General features: G+C 41.1%; 1 protein-coding gene across 5 annotated transcripts in view; it reads left to right on the top strand.

Moving 5' to 3' along the window:
* Positions 1–19,667, top strand: part of etv4 (ETS variant transcription factor 4) — a 107,233-nt gene that overhangs the window by 66,222 nt on the left and 21,344 nt on the right. For all 5 annotated transcript variants that reach the window (XM_048560847.2, XM_048560848.2, XM_048560845.2 and 2 more), the window contains 3 exons: positions 658–911; positions 10,242–10,310; positions 16,057–16,125. In XM_048560847.2, the coding sequence (XP_048416804.1) occupies positions 658–911; positions 10,242–10,310; positions 16,057–16,125 (392 nt within the window). The remainder of the gene's footprint in view (positions 1–657; positions 912–10,241; positions 10,311–16,056; positions 16,126–19,667) is intronic.

The raw sequence follows: 19,667 nt of genomic DNA, 5'->3' as shown, positions 1-19,667 counted from the left end.
TGTGCAAAGGCTACACTGCATTATGACAGTAAGGAACACGTTCAGTACATCAGCCGATATTTCTTAGTTTCATGATGTTTGATATTTTTTTGGGTAAGTTATGAAAAACGTGCTCCTTTTAATGTAGCAATATGAGGACATTCAGCTCATTTGACCTATTGACCTGTTCAATTAGATCATGGCTAGTTGATAACTTGACTCCAAATAATGTTGCTATGACCCTGAATCCCTATGCATAACTAAAATAAAAAAAAACATGACAAGGTTGAGAAGTTGTTGAAGCTGGACCGTCTATGAAGGCACACTCCTGTGAACTCTGGGTGGAGAAGGCTTGGCAGGTTGAATGGCCTTTCCTTACCCTGGTGTTTACATTTTTGCAGCATTTCTAGATTCTTGCTTACATCAAAGTAATGAATTAAGCAAATATATTTACTGCATTTAAAAGACAAACTTGGGGGCAGTTAGAGCAAAGAATAAAGAATAAAGGCGAGTGACCTGAAGAGGTTGTTAATTGAAGGTGAGTTGAGTCCATGGAAGTGTTTTGAAAGCAACAAGAAGGATGCTAAAATCATTTCATTGGGGTGGTATGAGTAAAGGGTCACAAGTCTCAAATGGGCCACTGTGCTTTCTTATTTGTTATTTGTTATTTGTCCCCAGCTCTCAGTTTCAACAACAGTCTTTGGAGCTCTGTCGTCGCTTCCCTTCCTCCCAGGGCATGAACAGAGAAGCACCTTTGGCATACCAGCGGCAAATGTCTGAGCCCTGTGTTCCATACCCACAGCAAAGTTACAAGCAGGAATATCATGACCCAATGTACGAGCAGGGAAACCCAGTCAGCAGTGGCAGCATGCATCGTTTCTCACAATCCATGGTCATCAAGCAGGAACCTCCAGATTATGCATATGATCCCGGTAAAGCTATGACTTCTATAGATTTGTGCTGTAGTGATCTGGGAGAGAGACATTTTGATAACGTTATGATGTGGAGATGCTGGTGTTGTACAGGGGTGGACAAAATCAGAAGTCATACAACACCAGGTTATATTCCAACAGGTTTATTTGATATCACAAGCTTCTGGACCACTGCCCCTTTGTCAGGTGATGAAGGAAAAGCGTTCTGAAAGCTTATGATTTCATATAAACCTGTTGGACTATAACCTGATGTCATGTGATTTCTGACTTTGAGAAAATTAGACCAGTTTATTGTAGGTGGAACTGAAGAAGCAAGGGGTAATCACAGACTCAATGAGCTGCATGTTGTTTAGCACTGAATATAGAAATATTTCTTGTGCCAGTGGAAAGCAACAAATTTCCCCAAATCAAATTGATTTTTTCATGACTTCCTACATTACAACAGTGACACTTTAAAAGTGTTTCATCAACCGTAAAGTACTTTGCAACATTGTGAAGCTGCGAAAGGTGCTGTGTAAATGCAAGTCTTTTTCTCAGTAAGTTGAGGTCTCCTCAAATGAGCTTTTGTTTTTACAAAATGTTGAGGGTTGGCAAATTGGCAGGAGTGAACTTGGTGAGGGAGGCTGTTAGTATACTTGCCCCTTAATTAAGGGATAACATCATTCTCTGCCCAGTTTTACGAGAATACATCTTAACCAGTGCTGCTGGGGAATCAAACTGAGTCCTATCTACCCTGTTTGTAGCTTCTTGCAGTGTGTGCAGAAACCCAGTATTATAACTTTACAGCTAGTCTTTTAACATTTGTTACAACGCCATTTAAACAATCTCAAAGGGATATTTCCACACTTTTTTTTGTCCCAAGCTTGTTTTGCATCTAATGGCCAATATTTGTATAAGTGCTGTTTTTTTAGAATCTATCTTGCAGAAATGCCGTTGTATGCATTACAAGCAGAATGGAGACAACTTGGCATTTAGTTTGTTGTTCAATTACATTGGTACAAATCCAGTTACTTTGGCATGAAAGCACCTCCAAGTGATCAGTTTGAAAACACCACCTCCAGTGATTTTGGTGGTTGATACTGCAATGCAGTATCACATAACGTATTTAGCAATTGTAAATCCCTGAAGCTAAGAAATCACCATCTTAGTCACTGAGTTCAAGGTAATTTAGCCTGCCACTTAATTCAGAGAGGAGTTACTCCTTGGTAATGTGAAGCAATGTTTGTTTCTCCACAAACACACAAGTGGTTTGTACTGGGACCCCACTGATGCAGGTTGCTCTGCAAGGGGAGTGGCTTGTACTGAGCCCTCTAGAAAGAGCCACTCTCATTGTGCTCATTCAAAGTTTTCCATTCAACAGATGGAGTTTGTCATAAGGTGCTTGTTAATGACTTCTCGTGTTTCCTATTCCTCAGTCCAGAGGATGCTGGTAAATCCTGCTTGGGAAGGAACTAAAGAGAATGCTCTTTAAATATTCTGTTTGTTTTTCAATGTATAAAATAATCTCCTTGATATCCAAGGACCTTTCTTTACTAATGTTACCCTTCCTTCTCTTCAATGTTTCATCTCCCTCAGCATGGTTGTTCTTAGTGATGCCCCCACTACTACACTTTAGTCAACTTTTATGTATAGCATTCAGTAGTGGGTAAACACATCTTATCTGATTATCCTACCAGATTATTTAAGAGTCGACCACAATTCTATAGGTCTGGAGTCACAAGGAGGCCAGATTTCCTTAGTGAAAGGACATTAGTGAACCAGATAGGTTTTTATATCAATCGTTACTTCATGTTCACCAAAACTGCCCCTAGGTTTCAATTCCAGATTTATGGATGGAATTTAAGATCCAATCAGCTGTCATAGTGGAAATTGAACCAATTTCCCCAATGCATTAACATCTGGATTACTGTTCCAATGGCATTACCAGCATGGTACCATCTCTTGCCTGTCATCTCAAACAAGAGTTTCACAAGTTCGATCACTTGAATGTAGTGTTTGGCTGCCTTTTCGTAACGGTGGGGAGAGCACTATAGCTGGCTTCCATGCCTTCAGAACGTGAGAATTCCATCCTTCATCTATTATCCAGTGGCTCTGTTGGAAATTCTGCACATGTGGACATTTATGCACTGACAGCATCTGATCTACAGTGTATTTGGGATTCTTCCCTAATGTTGGCTGAGGCCTTGACTAGAGACGAGAACCATTTTTTTTTAAAGAAAAAGGACTGCAATACAAACTCAACTCTTTGAGGAAACTGCTTTGGAGAAAATTGTACCCTGTTTTTATTTGCAAAATGTAAATACAACTGAAGGGTGCACGGCCTGACTTCCTAATAGAGCTCTGTCAATAAGTGGCATTGTTGGAGTTGACCCTGTTGTTGCCTGAAGGTACTTTTATAACATTTCCTGAGGCTCTAACCTTTAGGATTTGGTGAACAAAAGCAGGAAATGACAAACAACAGGATTATTACAGTTGAGAGTAAGAAAGAAATTGAAGAGGTTGCTTAGAAAAATAACTCTGGATAGATTTACTTCTAAGGGAAGTTTTTTATTTTAAGCAACATGAACAGTTCGAGGGGTGCAGTGGTGAAGGTTCTGTTACTGAGCCAAGGTCAATGGCTGGATCAACCTCAAAATTCTGGTTATGCCACTAGAAGTGAGAGAGGGGTTTACATCTAGGGCAGTGCTAAATGTAACCCAAATCACTGGGATACACAGTCATTAAAGGTCAGATAGCTACATATTGCTATCATCCAGCTATCATGACAATGTGGAGGGCAGGATCTTGGTGCAGGCAAGTTTATCTAAACAGAACAGTGTGTATGTGTAGAAACAAAGCATCCTGTTGCCACTGCAGCTCTAATTCTGCCAGTATGTAATCCTGGAAAACACATGCGGAGATGGCACATGGAGGAAGTTTAGGGCTAGTAGTTTTCTGAGTGTCTGTGTCACAACATAAGATCCAAATGTAGCTGACTTCTAATGATGCACCACTCCATTAGCAAGTGTGTCATACCCTGTCTTCAACATTGCCTCATGCTCTGATATGCTTGGTCTACTTTGTTTACACAGTAGCAAACTGCAGGGTAATACTGTAATCTGAGGGTTTTGCTTACATAAAGCATTTAAACTGAATGGTGAAGTAATTACCCTGGCCCTGCTGAATTGCTGTTTGTAATATTCTCTTGCCAGGCAGATATTACACTATAAGCCACCTTTTTAGACTGTAATTCTGTTTAAAATTTTGCATTAACTTTTATTGAAGAATATGATTCTGAAGTGTGAAGTGGCCGTCTTCAAATCTGTTGATAGTTAATAGCAAACGTCCCAAGTTTAGGTTTAAACATATCTCACTTCATGGTTGTTGTCAGGTTGTGGCTTTATTTCCTGTTCCTTTTATATTCTTTTGCTTTTTTAAAGGGTTTGTACAGCACTGTTTTCTGCAAAATTTAGCGAGCCCACTTTAACTAGAAAGCCTGTTAACAGACAGTATGACTGCCTGTTTGTTGTTACCCTTCAAGTAACAGAAGTTTGCAGCACCTATTCACTCCCCTGAGCTCTTTTGTTACGCTACCCTCAATGACTGCCCCTCCTCTGGGAACAGTCAGTAGGGGCTTGTTTTTCTGTGAATGGAGTTAGCAGCATTTCATTCATAAAATGGAGGGCTGAAAGACTAGAATTCCCAGCTGGAATTTGTGTGGTGTAGTATTTCACCAGACACTTCCTCTGTAAGGGCACATGACTTCACCAGCGTTAAATGAGCATGCCCAGTGAAACTGGAGACAGTGCTAAACATCTCAGCTCCTAAAAGACTTGGCCAGATGTTTGTTTGGCGACAGTCTGGTGCAGTGCATTTGCTGTGATCTTTTTTTAAACTTTTTTAAAGTGATTTTTTTTACTAAAACTTGCTCCTATTCTCTCCCGAGGGTGCTTGTTTTTGCTGGGATACATTCCAGAGATGCCAGCTGCCTCAGGCACTATATGCAAATGACCATTCGATGTGCATGAGTCTAGACGGTGGGTGGCTAAAGGCTAATCATTCTCAGAAGGCATTGTATCTGAACTGGAGTTACATTTTATGTGCCATCCAGTGAATCCTGCAGTTAGGATGGAAACCCCACCATAATTTTTCCTCCTTTGTTTAGAGAAGTTTGAAGCCAAATTTTGCATCCCTTTGCAATCATCATTTAAAGGGTTTGGAGGGGAACTTGGCTGGGGATGAGAGGAGCAGATAATTCAAAAAGATGAAGAATTCCTCTCCTTTCTTAGTCCATGTTGATGTAACTGGTGCCAGAAGAGCAGCAGTTTGGATTCAGTAACTACCAGCTAAATTTTCGGGCTGGAGACTGATTGGGCATCGTCCCATGGTGTCAATGCTGATTTAGCCAGTGGCCTTGGCTGCACTGATCATCCATGGTATGGAGTACTAATAAGATCTGGGCAGGCAGCAGGGCATCCTGTAGGCCTGAACCTGATGATGCTCAATAACCTATTCACTTGTATGCTTTCACGCTTGGCTTTTATTTGATCATTTAAATGTAGGCATTTATTGCACATCTCTAACTGACCTTGATAAGTTGATGGTGACCTGTTGTCTTAAACTGTGTAATCCATCTGGTGTGGGCTGGAAAGGTGTTTGTGTGAGCGTGCGTGAGCGTGTGTGTGTGTTTGGATAACCTTGGACCTCCCCTTTCTTGACTATGTGTCAGATGCTGCAGTCTGTCCAACTAGTAGCTGTGTTGGACCTACACGTAGGAATGCGCGATTGCAAAATGTGTCACATCGTTGTCAGTGTTTGGTGGGTGGTGATGGTGGGGGACCTTGTCTTGTGCGTCAATTTGTGCCATTTAATGTGGTGGCCTGGCAAACGAGCACGTATCCAGGATAAATCTGGACTCTCATGCTTTGTTTAATGCATCTGCAAAATGGTTTCATATTTTTAAAAGTTAGAATGCTTTAAACAGCCATCTTTCCCATTCCCTCTTGTGTTTCCAAAAAAAGAAACAATCAGAAGAGTTTTTACCTTCTGAGTCATGGGGTAATGTGACCAGTACTGGGACCCTTGCTGTGATCAAATGAGAGAATTGTGTAAATGGAACACTCCCCTGACTTGTATATGAAAGAGACTGGTGGTCTAGTTATGTGATGACTAAGCTGCAATGTTCTACAATTATATCTCAGGACCCGTTATTTATTGTAATGATCTACAAATTCTCCCTGCAATCCAGCACAGGGTATTTTTTTTGTTTGATTTGTGGTCAGTGTTGTGCCTTCAGTGGAAAAAAAATCATGATGAATGGTGAGCTATTTGTGGGGAATTTCCTATTGTGTGACCTTTTGCATTGAATAGATTCCCTTTTATGGTCTGGGTTGATTTGATACATAAACTGTTTATACACTTGATTTAGCCAGAGATTGGATTTATTTTCACAGCTTTATTAACCTTTTAATGACTGCAAGGATTTATTTTGTTGATCACTGTGTACTCCAATTCCTCAAATGGAAAGCATGAGCACCAGTGGTAACTGTGTCTCTAGACTATTAAGATCTGAGGTTTGATCGCTACGTAGAAAGCTGATGTCAATCAGGAATAGCAGGGTAATGCACATTATCTGTCTGCATCACTGAATTAATTAGCTACGTCATGTTCAAGTATGAGTTCATTAAGAAGGCTGTGTGTGTGTGTGTGTGTGTGTGTGTGTGTGTGTGTGTGTGTGTGTGTGAATCTAAAGTTCTACTGTGCTGTCCTTGCCTATCCAACTTGAATGCTGCAATCTACAGGTCACTACCAGGACAATGGTACCAATTCATTAACAAATTAGCTATACCCAAACATACCCCAAACATACCTTCCAGGTGAAGCAACACTTCACCTGCACTTCCCAGAATCTATGATAATGGGAACTGCAGATGCTGGAGAATCCAAGATAATAAAATGTGAGGCTGGATGAACACAGCAGGCCAAGCAGCATCTCAGGAGCACAAAAGCTGACGTTTCGGGCCTAGACCCTTCATCAGAGAGGGGGATGGGGTGAGGGTTCTGGAATGAATAGGGAGAGAGGGGGAGGCGGACCGAAGATGGAGAGAAAAGAAGATAGGTGGAGAGGATCGTATAGGTGGGGAGGTAGGGAGTGGATAGGTCAGTCCAGGAAAGACGGACAGGTCAAGGAGGTGGGATAAGGTTAGTAGGTAGGAGATGGAGGTGCGGCTTGGGGTGGGAGGAAGGGATGGGTGAGAGGAAGAACAGGTTAGGGAGGCAGAGACAGGTTGGACTGGTTTTGGGATGCAGTGGGTGGAGGGGAAGAGCTGGGCTGGTTGTGTGGTGCAGAGGGGGGAGGGGACAAACTGGGCTGGTTTTGGGATGTGGTGGGGGAAGGAGAGATTTTGAAGCTGGTGAAGTCCACATTGATACCATTGGGCTGCAGGGTTCCCAAGCGGAATATGAGTTGCTGTTCCTGCAACCTTCGGGTGGCATCATTGTGGCACTGCAGGAGGCCCATGATGGACATGCCATCTAAAGAATGGGAGGGGGAGTGGAAATGGTTTGCGACTGGGAGGTGCAGTTGTTTATACCGATCCGAGCGGAGGTGTTCTGCAAAGCGGTCCCCGAGCCTCCGCTTGGTTTCCCCAATGTAGAGGAAGCCTGGTCCCTACCTCCCCACCTATACTCTCCTCTCCACCTATCTTCTTTTCTCTCCATCTTCGGTCCACCTCCCCCTCTCTCCCTATTTATTCCAGAACCCTCACCCCATCCCCCTCTCTGATGAAGGGTCTAGGCCCGAAACGTCAGCTTTTGTGCTCCTGAGATGCTGCTGGGCCTGCTCTGTTCATCCAGCCTCACATTTTATTATCTTGGATTCTCTGTCTGTTGCATTCGCTGCTCACAATGTGGTTTCCCTCTACGCTGGGAAAACGAAGCGTCGACTTGTGACCACTTCACAGAACATCTATGTTCTGCTGGCAAAAAAGCCCTTGAACTACCTATTGCCTGCCACTTCAACGCACCACCCTGGTCCCTGGCCAACATCTCCATCTCTGGCTTGCTGCATTGTTCCGCTGAAGCCCAATGCAAGCTGGAGGAGCAACACCTCATTTTCCACTTGGGGACCCTACATCCCTCTGGACTCAATATTGTGTTAAATAACTATAGGGCCAAAACTTTCCCATGCCCCAGCACCCCCAGCCCACACACCAGGCCTTGTTATCACATAGCCTGCCATTACACACCCCCTGTTGTTAGTCATTAACAGTCCCCATTAACAACTATTTACCCTCCCAGCCTGATTGTTCGCAACTCCTTTGTCTGTCCAATTGTCTTGGGTCCTATCTTATTGTTTACTCCCTACCCCACCCAACTCCCTATTCTCTGCATATAAATGGGTGTTTTCCCAACCACCATCAGTTCCAAGGAAGGGTCACCGGACCCAAAACGTTAACTCTGTTTTCTCCTTCACGGATGCTGCCAGACCTGCTAGGCTTTTCCAGCAACTTTGTTTTTGTTCCTGGTTTACAGCATCCGCAGTTCTTTTGGTTTTTATTCAATGATAAAGACAGAGATGTTTTTATTTGGTTTACTCAACAAGTACAAAATATTTTTATAAATAAAATATGTCAGCTGCTGAAAATTTGAAATAAAAACTAAAGGGCTGAAGAAATTCCACGGATCTGGCAGCACCAGTGGAGAGAATAACAATTGACATTTTGAGCCTGTGACAATTTTTCAGAAAATGTGAGCCTCAAGAGTCATGTTAGACTCAACAGTAATTGTTTGTCTCTCTTTCTCCTCTGATAATTCCAGACTTGCTGAGTTTCTGTGGCACCTTTTTAATATGATTACACTGTCTCCCTTCTACCTATTTTGTTTCTACTAACATTTACGCACCTATCTCAGGGCGCTGTTGATTTTGTTGGGTTAGCATTCTACAAGCCATTCATGCCAGGGCCCTTTTCAATTCATCACATGGGACTAGATATTGAGAGTGATTACAAGCTGCTCATTTTCATGGGGCATAACCACAAAGCCTGACGTGATGTGTGCATGTACAGGTCACTGGCTAATAACTGGGCAAGTCTTGATTTAGTTCTCCCATTCCCTAACCAAAGGACATTGAAGTCCATTCTAAATACACCTACTGCTGCAGCAAATGGACGTCAGTTCAAGTAGAAAAAACTTTTTTTGGTTAGTACATCTTGTGCTTCTTATCATCGCTAGGTGACTCAACAAATTAGATTCTTGTATGATTTTTACATTAATGAAACGTCATAAATAAGCAGGAATGGTCAAATGTGAAACAAAAATGGTTACGGAAGGTGTTAGTATCCAGGGACTGGAAAGAGGCTGTGGTTCCATTAGGGTTCGGAGCGATTTTCTTCTCTTTCCAGAACATTTTGACTGATTTCTGACTGCAGCACAATCCCAATGCCCAGCTGCCTTGTGGTTGTGTAATATTAATGTGCCTCTGCTTCCAAACCAAGCAAGTTGTGGTATTGTTAGGTGGCTGTTGCTCTCCCCTATCAACAGGATAGAGGGTTGGGAATCAGTGTGGCCTGCTTTCTTTTTACCTTAGTATGAGCAGTTAAGTCCTGTGGTGAGTTTATACATGATGAAACATGATTCGGCTTCGGAGCTGAGCTTGAGCATTTTAAATAAAGTCATAGAGTTGTACAGCAGGGAAACAGACCCTTCAGTCTAACTTGTCCATGCCAACCAGATATTCTAAATTAATCTAGTTCCATTTGCCAGTATTGGCCCATATTCTTTTGAAACCCTCTTATTCATGTACCCATCCAGATGCCTTTTAAATGTTATAATTGTACCAGCCTCCATCACTTCCTCTGGCAGCCTGTTCTATACACCCACCAACCTCTGCTTGAAAAGGTTACCCATTATGTTCCTATATATCTTTCCCCACTCACCATAAACCTGTGTCCTCTAGCTTCGGACATCCTCCACCCTGAGAAACAAATAGCCATGAACACATTGCCTTTATTATAGCTTACAAGTCTCAAGTTGGTTATCTTGTATCACACACCATTGTAGTAGGATGAAATTGTATATAGAGTAAATGCAATTTAGATCTCACATTTTTACTGCTTTTTAAATTTGCACTTTTTTAATGGTTAGATTATTGTTTTGATGCATGATGCTACATTTATTCTGTTTTTGGACTAATTTGAATGAAATCCCTTCAATTGAGTCCTCTTAGAGATGCAACATATTGATCAATCTGTTAAACTAGGTCTGTTTTAGGTTACTCATGCCTGTGATATACTTGTGAAAAGACAGGATTCCACTATATAACTGAGAATGCTCTTTTTCCTTTTCTCCTAGACATTCCTGGCTGTCCTTCTATGTACATGCCCAGTGAAGGTTATGCAACTCAGTCCAGCAGTCTGGAAGGTAAAACATCTGTAAAATGCAAGTTCTTTAAGGATATTAACTTCTCCGAATATAGAACACTGCTCTGTGAAATGACATTGTACCAGTCTTTAAATTGTGCTTAATGTCCAGGGTGTGTCTTGTACTCATAGATACATATGTGCTGGAATCAGCCAGATGGACTGCAAAGAACTTTACAAGCCCTGTACATTCCCATTTACTGGTGCAATGTTTACACTTTTTTTCTAACATTTTAAGACAGTGGATTGTTAAAGTAAGTAGTTTAAATATACAATTGAATAAGGATGGTGTTAATTATATTTGTGTAACATTTGAGATGAATTTTCTGATTAGCTTTCAATTCACTCATGAGTTTTATTTTCACTGCTTTTTCTTCCTGAAAAGTTTGCAGTCAGTTCCTTTGGTTAAACAAGTATAATAGTTTCTGTTACAAGTTGAGTGCAAAAAATGAGATTTTCCAATCTCTTTCCCGCCTATTCTGAAGGTGTTCCCAAGTGTGTTTAACGGCCAGACTATCTTCTAGCACCACTTTGAAAGTGATTTTTTTTATTCATTGGATGATGGCATCACTGGCCAGGCAGCGTTTATTGCCCATCCCTAATTACCCAGAGGGCAGTAGTTAAGAGGCAACCACATTGCTGTGGGTCTAGAGTCACATGTAGGCCAGACTAGGTAAGAATGGCAGAGATAATGGGAACTGCAGATGCTGGAGAATTCCAAGATAATAAAATGTGAGGCTGGATGAACACAGCAGGCCAAGCAGCATCTCAGGAGCACAAAAGCTGACGTTTCGGGCCTAGACCCTTCATCAGGTAAGAATGGCAGTTTCCTTCCCTAAAGGACATTAGTAAACCAGATGGATTTTTCCCAGTAATTGACAATGGATTCATGGTCATCATTAAACTCTTAATTCCAGATACATATTGAATTCAAATTCCACCATCTGCCATGGCAGGATTTGAACTGGTCCCTAGAACATTATCTGGGTCTCTGGATTAACAGTCCAGCAATAATACAACTGGGCCATCACCTCCAGAGATTATCGGCCCACTATATGATGAGTGGTGATTAAAAAGGCAAACTTGACTCCTCCTTGTCTGGCAAAATCACAATCATCAGAAATTTGGAACAGAAACTGTTTCTTTATGAGATCCCCCCTGTGTCCCAGAGTCAATGGGAGCAGTAGTACCTCATAAGCAGAGATCAATTAACCAATTGTGAATGCTATATTTACTAACTGAACCTCAGGGAGGCATATAAAGGAGACCCTAAGGCCATTTTGCCCATCGTGTCTGCCCTCATGGCTGATCTCATAATCCTCAACTCCACGTTTCCTGCCTTATGCCCATAACCCTTGGCTCACTTAATGATTAAAAAAGTCTGTCTGTATGAACTTAACAATATAGCCTTGGCAGCTTGTCGCGGTAAAGAATTCCACCGATTGATCACCCTTTTGAGGGAAGAGAATCCTCATCACCTGTCTTAAAATATTGAATCGTAGGTTCAGTACACCTTTCATATCTCAGTTTTCCTCAACTTGCAATTGAACTCTTCACTCTACACTCAGCTAACGCTTGACCATGTTAAGGCAGAGGATAGACTCTGTAGGCAGAATATCTAAGTGTCCTTGCAGAACTGCCATGTTGAGATGCTGGTGTTTTCTAGCCGGGGTGAGTTCACAGTTATTGCATTATGCATTACTATGTCAATGAGTCTGCCAAAAAACATGGTGCAGCATAGCTTGTGACGGGTTTATGAAGATGCCACATGTCAAGGCTGTCCTTAGTTTACATGAATACCAAGTTATATAGTCCAAGCCAATCCACTTTTTAACAAGTATCAGCCTACAACAATCACCAGCATAATTAGTGGCCTTTTGCCACTGGAGTTCAGAGTTAAATCAGGCTGTCACTGTTGGAATAAAATTTAGGTTCTTCTTGAGTGGGCACAGTGTTGTTCCTGCTAGTTCACCCACAGCAGAAAGCTACCCCAGTGTGGTATCAAGTGGTGCCATATCATCAAGCTTGCAGAATGTGAGTATGGGGTGTGTAAACTCTTACTGCTGCAGTGCAGCTGGCTTTTGCTAGCACTGAATAACAAAATATTTGAAGAAAAGGGAGAACTTAATCGCGCTGAACTCCCCTGAGGATTGAGCATGCCAGGAGCCTGTGTCCGTTCAGGAAGCTGAGTTATCAGCAGCACCAGGCACCTCCAGACCTGATTGGGTCTGCATGCCTATAAGTTAGCCTGCCCTCTTCACACCCCGTACGTGTGAAGTTATTCATGCATTTTTGTCAAAAGTCAATTTCCTGGCAAGGACAAAGCTTTAAGGTGAATAATTATGCACAAGCAACAATGCATGACCATTTTAAGCACTAATGCTGCAATTTTTCTATCAGCACCTGAGTAAATGCAGCAGGGATTTGAAGGAGACTATTAGAGCAGAGCCTCCTGCCTCGAAGTGTATGCCTCTAATAATATCATCGTTGAATAATCAAAAATCCACAAGCTTTGCTCCCAGTTGATCATTGGATGATTATTTGGGTAGAAGTAGTGTTCGGGGCTATGGGGAAAAGGATGGGGTAAAAGTCTTAGGTAATAGAACTGGCACAAGCATGATGGGCTGAATAGCCTCCTTCAGTGTCATGTCAATTCTGTAGTTCTGCGAACTGCAAAGGGGAAATCTAGGTTTATGAATGAAGTCACCTGGACTACAAACAAAATAGAGTTAACTTTTAATTTGAGATTCATTTGTCATCATTTTTATTGCTCAGATGGCTCAGACTGGAAAAGATGTGAATTGTAAAACTAAAAGCTAACAAATCAAGATCTCACTGTGTACAAAGTTATTTAAACATTGTTGCTTCAAGGTTTGCAATGATTTACCCAAACATGTTTTTGTTTCCAGATTTGATTAATAATGATCTGTACATTTGATTGATACCTGGGCATTCTTTGTTGTTTTGTTTTGAAGCAGTAGACAGTTTTTTGTCAGAACTTCTTTATTTTCATATATTTTAGGAAATTAGGGAGGATTACTTTTTTAAGACACCAGGATTGGCTACAGAAAATGTCAAGGTGCTTGTGAACTCAGCATTTGGCAGTGCTATGATTCTGGGCTTGTGTTAAGTTCTTCTCTCCTCTTAACCTCTGCAAATCTTGTTCGATCAACTACAGGATAAACCAAATGTTTAAAACTAGTTGTAACTCCACTGGGGAATTATTGAATTACTCCTCTTTAGGTTTTATTGTATATTTCTAGCACATGTATATAATGATCACATTTGGACAAATTGGAAAAATTGCTGAGCCTAACAGCACAAAAGAAAATGTTTTACAAGTTTGACCATTTCATCATTTACCTGTTAATTGTCTCAGTGCATTGACAGCTTCCTGAACCTCCTGCCATCATTACAGTTTAAATAACTTCACAAAATGTTATACAATGTGCCAGAAACAAAGAACAACATTCTATGCAGTTGCTTTGAACAAAGGTACTGCACCACCTTTTGGACAATTGAAGAAATGGCTGATGGTAGAGAGGCAGTGGGTAGTTTCTTCCAAGTGGTTTCCAAATAGCTTTGTCTGTGTGACCCTGAATGGCCTCACTGAGGATGCTGCTAATATACCAAGGGAGCAGCCAGTTTCCTGCCTTAGTCCGTAGCTACCATTTTTCCCCTCATGCTGCTCTCCCTGAACTTCCACCTCTATGGCAGCCAGCCAGTTAACCTCCCAAGAGGATTTCTGCATCCCTTCCAAAGCTGACACTAACATTCCTTAACCTGCAGTCATTTCTCACCTGCTCCCAAGCAACCTCATTCAGTTTCTTGCCCCTTAATCAGCTCCTGAAATTTTTATCTTGTTACCTGAAATGTCTTTCTGCTATCTAAATGCAATGACTTCTTACTTGCATCAGTGGTGGGTTGCTATTCATCAGAAGATAATTGCAAATGCAAAGTGGAAGATAAGTTTGGCGCTTTTGTAGAACCTATTGACATTCAAGATCCTGTGTCAATTAACTGTCTTGACTACAATTTTACTGAGAACTAGTACAGCCAGTTTCGTGATCACGTCCCAATATAGTGGACTTCTAATATTCAGCGCTGTTGTTCTCATCATATTATTGGGGTTTTGTTTGGTAATTGATTACACTTAAACGATTAATTTTACAAAACTGCAAGTTGCTAATTTTGTTATAATGACTGAGCTCCTGAGGTAACCGCCTTGTTTATTAATAGCAGTTTATAATTGCAGTGGAAAATGTTTCTTTGGCGTATTTTCCATACCTATTAATCTTGACTGACTGTTTATTTTATATGGCAAGCAGCACTGTCTTCTGAAAGAGAAGCTAAACCTATCTGTTCAACTCTATGTTTTAAACAAAACGTCTGACACTAATACAAGAGAAGTTCTCTCAATCAGTGGAAACAGAATATTCAGTCCTTGCTCTTTAAGAGACCTTTACATAGCTAAACTGCTAAATTGATCTTGATAACACAGGTGACTGGGGATTTTGGAGCAAAGAATGTACTCAAATTAGAATTAGACCTTTTTCGGGAGGGAAGTCAGAAAGCATTTCTTCACACAAAAAGTGTAGTGTCAATCTAGATGACTTTAGAAAAAGTGATGTTGGTGTTAACTGAAATTTTCAAGGTTGAGATCAATGTGTTTCTTGTATCAAGAAATATGGAACAAGGATAAACAGAGTTGAGGTGCGTATCACCAATAATCTGGCAGTGACTGTATGGTAAGTTCAAAAGAAATCAGAAAATGAGGAAACAAATCAGAAGTGTAAGGTCCTCTACTTATTAAATAAATGTAAAGGATATAGTTTCCAAAGTCAACATCTATACTTGACGTATGTATAATATATTTTGAAGTACACACTAAATAGTTATGGCATTAACAATAGACAACAAGAGGGAGAGAGAGAGTACAAATCAGATCTGAACCAAGATAAAGACGATTTACAACTTCCATTCAGCAATCCAGGCTCTTGTTTTAGAGAACTGTTTGCCCTTTAGTCAAGTTGCTCTCCCTTGAAAATGTAAACATACCAAGAGGAGCATCACTAACATTCTGAGAACTACTTCATAACATCCATCTATTTCCATGCCTGGGAATGTTTTGAACACAGCAAGTGGTTAGTTATCAAAGTTAAGAGTTGCATTTTCTTACAAAATAATTATGCGACAATTGAATCCTGCTGTATGGTAATGTAACTCATGAACTCAAATGTTAATATTGACTCCTCGTCATTTGCTATTCATGATGAAGATAGTTGTTATCATCCTCTTTAAGTGTAGGAAACTAAGGCTTGTTTGACCTAACATGGTGGAGGAAACTACTTCCGGGTTCAGGTAGAAGAGTTCCTTACAAATAAGATATAGTCTGTTGTAAAGTAGCAGGTAGTCACAGGTTACATCAGTGAAAGACACTGTTGCAGATACTTTGAGGACTGCCAATTGTAAGGTCTTGCTCCTTTGAGATTCTAAGCTGTTGTGCCACATAACATCATAGTGGATGGTGCTAAGGCACTTCTTGCTCCATTCAACCCCTGAGACATCAAACATAATAACTCCTCGATTGTAATACTTTGAATCTATCCTCACCACATTGCTTCCAACATCAGTCCGCCCCTGGGGTTGATTATCTCCTATCACCTTTTAATATTAAAATGATTGACAAGGCATTGGATTGAGGCAGGCAACAATAAAATTGCTAATGTTGCTTCTGTACGTTCCAGGCTTTTCCTATGAGAAACAGCTGAGACCTTACAGTGACGATGCGTCTGTGGTTCCTGACAAACTTGAAGGTTAGGACTTTCAACTGTATCACAGTGGGTGAATGGTGCATCAATTTTTCAATAAACTGAAAATAAAAAACTCTGGTTTATGGTGTGAAATGCATAAGTTTTTACAAATTCCATTTGCAATTGCATTTCTTTAATTTTCTAAATGCAATATTTGTTTTATATATGCAGAATGTGAAGAAGCAAAGTAACATGCTTGATTGCTAAAATTCAACTGGGGGCTGCAATGTTGAATGCATAACTTTGCATGAGGTTAACTGTTTTCATGGTCAATGGACACTGAATCCTTCCTCATCCATATTTTTGACTGTTGACTTCTAATCCTCCAAGTGTCGGATTGGACACCATTGTCTGATTTTAACATGGTTCCATTTTCACTGCTCCGTTAGTTTTCATCCCTTCAGCTCTACAGCCATAAGGCTCCAGAATTTCCTTACTAAACCTCTCTACTTCCATCTGCTACTTTTTGAGGCATTCCTTAAAATCCACCTCTTGCCAAACATTGGCTCATCCATTTTTTTGGACAAATATTTTGACTTGCCTAATTATGTCTTGCCCAACCTATTAAGTAGCTGGATGCTAAATTTTGTTTGTTAATCACACCCAGGAAGCAGCTTACAAAAATGTACTAAATTAATACAAGTTATTTTCAGTTTTTTTATTCATTCACTGGACGAGGGCATCTCTGGCTAGGCAGCATTTATTTCCCGTTGCTATTTGCCCAGGGGGCAGTTAAGAGTCAACCACATTGCTGTGGGTCTGGAGTCACATGTAGGCCAACCAGCTGAGGATGGCAGTTTCCTTCCCTAAAGGGCATGAGTGAACCAGATGGGTTTTTCCGACAATCAACAATGGATTCATGGTCATCAGTAGATTCATAATTCCAGTTATTTATTCAATTCAGATTCCACCATCTGCCACAGTGAGAGTCGAACCTGGGTCAACCAGAATGTTATCTGGATCACTGGGTTAACAGGCCAGCGATAATATCACTAGGCCATCGCAACATAATTTTAACCTTCCCACAGTCACCATTTTCCACTCAGTGTAAAGCACATAGAATGTAGATGTGTGCAGAGCTCAAGTCACTGGCCTTGGGTCACAGAAAATTCCCTTTGAAGATGATTTTAAACTACTTCCTGGATTCTGTTTAATTTTGATCTTCATTTGAAGAAAGTATTTGACACCCTGTGCAGTTATACTGTGACACTGATGTAATGCAAGTATCCATTTCTTTTTGGAAGTGGTCTTGCACCTAATTCAGAACTCATGCTAGCCTGATTGAAACCAATGTTCTCTTGTGAGAATGCAAAATGTGCAGAGTAGTGCACTATAAGCAGGGTCAGGCAGCCTGCTAGCTCCGTTGATTAGAGCGAACACTGGGATCTATCCCCCAGACAGGTGAGGTAGTTCTTGGCTGCCTCTTGCTGAGCCCCATAATGATGTCATGGTATTAAGCTTGGATTGGCAACGCTACATGACAAGGGAAAGATGAGCAGCACCAAGTTTCCTTTTTCATTACTGTGCTTTCTGGGATGGCTTTTTGGAAATCACAGCATTTTTGTGCATTCCTCGCAAACCCATAAACCAGGCATTAACTATAAAGTATTTGGATGCAATTTCCTCTACTGATAAGAATATGAAGTCCATAACAGTTATAGAATGGGAACAAATTTGGATCTGGTTGAGACTGAGGAGTAATTGAAACCAGTGAACCATATAACTCAGTGGAATGGCATTTCTTGGTATCATGGTAGTATCATTGGGCTGATAGGCAGAGACCCAGGCTGATGCTCTGTGTTCAGATCCTACCATGACAGCTGATGGAATTTAAAACTTCAGTCAATTAATTTGAAATTGAAAACTACTGTCAGTAGCGATAACCATGGTAACATAATTATCAAAACCCATCTGGTTAACTAAGAAAAGGATTTAACGGGTTTGTCCTACATGTAACTCCTATCCCACACCAAGTGGTTGACTCCCATTTACCCTCTGAATGGAGTGACTAGCCCAGCTGTTTCAGAGGCAATTAGGAATGGGTGACAAATACTGCCTTTAAGCACATCTGAGGTAAGATAATTCAGTAAATAGTTTGATTTTAATAAGGGGCAGTAAACTGTTTTCCAGTGAAGGTAAATGAGTGCCTCCAATAACTACTTGTCTAAATGCTGAATATTCAACAGGTTTTTTTTAAACTTGTTGATTCCAGTTCAATTACAGGAAATGTTTCTGTTTTTGTGTATACTTTACCATGCGATGTCAAACATCCATTTTCATCTGTTCAGTTCAGTGCCAAATCAAAAGCAGTATTGGGGCATTCTGCTGTTTTATTTCTCGGATCCTACTGGCATGGTCTCTTTTGAAGGGGATTAGGTGGAGATTTTCAAAGAGCTGAGAGTGGAGAGAAGCATCCTCATGCAATCAGTTGACTTTTAGAATTTTGTAAATATATTTATGGACAAATATTTTGACTTGCCAAATTATGTCTTGCCCCACTGACTTAGTAGGCACTGACGATTTATCAGTCAGGATCCCGCCACCCGAAGGTTGCAGGAACAGCAACTCCCCTCCCCACCTCCCCACCTATACTCTCCTCTCCACCTATCTCCTCCTCTATCCATCTTCGGTCCACCTCCCCCTCTCTCCCTATTTATTTCAGAACCCTCTCCCCATCCCCCTCTCTGATGAAGGGTCTAGGCCCGAAACGTCAGCTTTTGTGCTCCTGAGATGCTGCTTGGCCTGCTGTGTTCATCCAGCTTCACACTTTGTTATCTAGGATCCGCCCAACTGATGAGTTTGGAAGAGAAGACTTCTTGTCTCCCAATTATCTGCAAAGCAAGCTGCAATGGCCTCCTGTTGGTCAATGCCATTGTTAATGAAGGCTGAGCTTCCCAAAGAATCTAAAATGGCAGATCGCTCACATTTATGAGGTGTGAATGCTTATCTAGCCTGAATACTCTTCAGAAAAACCCTGGCTATACCATCTATTGTGCTGCTTGGTGGAAGACCAAGAGCTAGCATTATTGCTGTTTTGGTTGTTGGTGTGACAACAAACATCTGTAATTCATTAGCATTTCTTTTAACTGTGAATGTGATTAAAAATATGATAATGGGCAAATGGTGTTTTCGAATTTGAGAAATGGCTGTTGGGCTGGGATTAACTCCTTTAAGTAATGTCTTGGGATCTTTCGCATCCTCGTGAACAGGGAGAAGGGACCTCTATTTAATCCCACATCTAAAAGTCAGCATCTCTGCTGGTTCAGTGACCCCTCTACATTTGGACACTGGAGTAGGATTAGGACTGGGGACCTTGTGGATCAGGGTAAGAGTGTTTACCATTTGAGCTATAGCAGATCTGATTCAGTTGCTCCACCAGCCAGTGCTTACAGACCCTGGCACAATTACCTGAGAGGAAGCTGATGAGTTGGCCCTGGTTTAGGATCCGGGATTGCATGCAAGGGTGCACAATCTATGAGACCACTCCAAAAACTTTGCAGCATAGAACTCATTTACACAAACTACGACAGTCAATGTGGCGTAAA

The sequence above is a fragment of the Stegostoma tigrinum genome, chromosome 31 (genome assembly GCF_030684315.1).
Source record: "Stegostoma tigrinum isolate sSteTig4 chromosome 31, sSteTig4.hap1, whole genome shotgun sequence".
Taxonomy (NCBI): Eukaryota; Metazoa; Chordata; class Chondrichthyes; order Orectolobiformes; family Stegostomatidae; genus Stegostoma; species Stegostoma tigrinum.
This window is presented reverse-complemented; position numbering and strand designations above follow the sequence as displayed.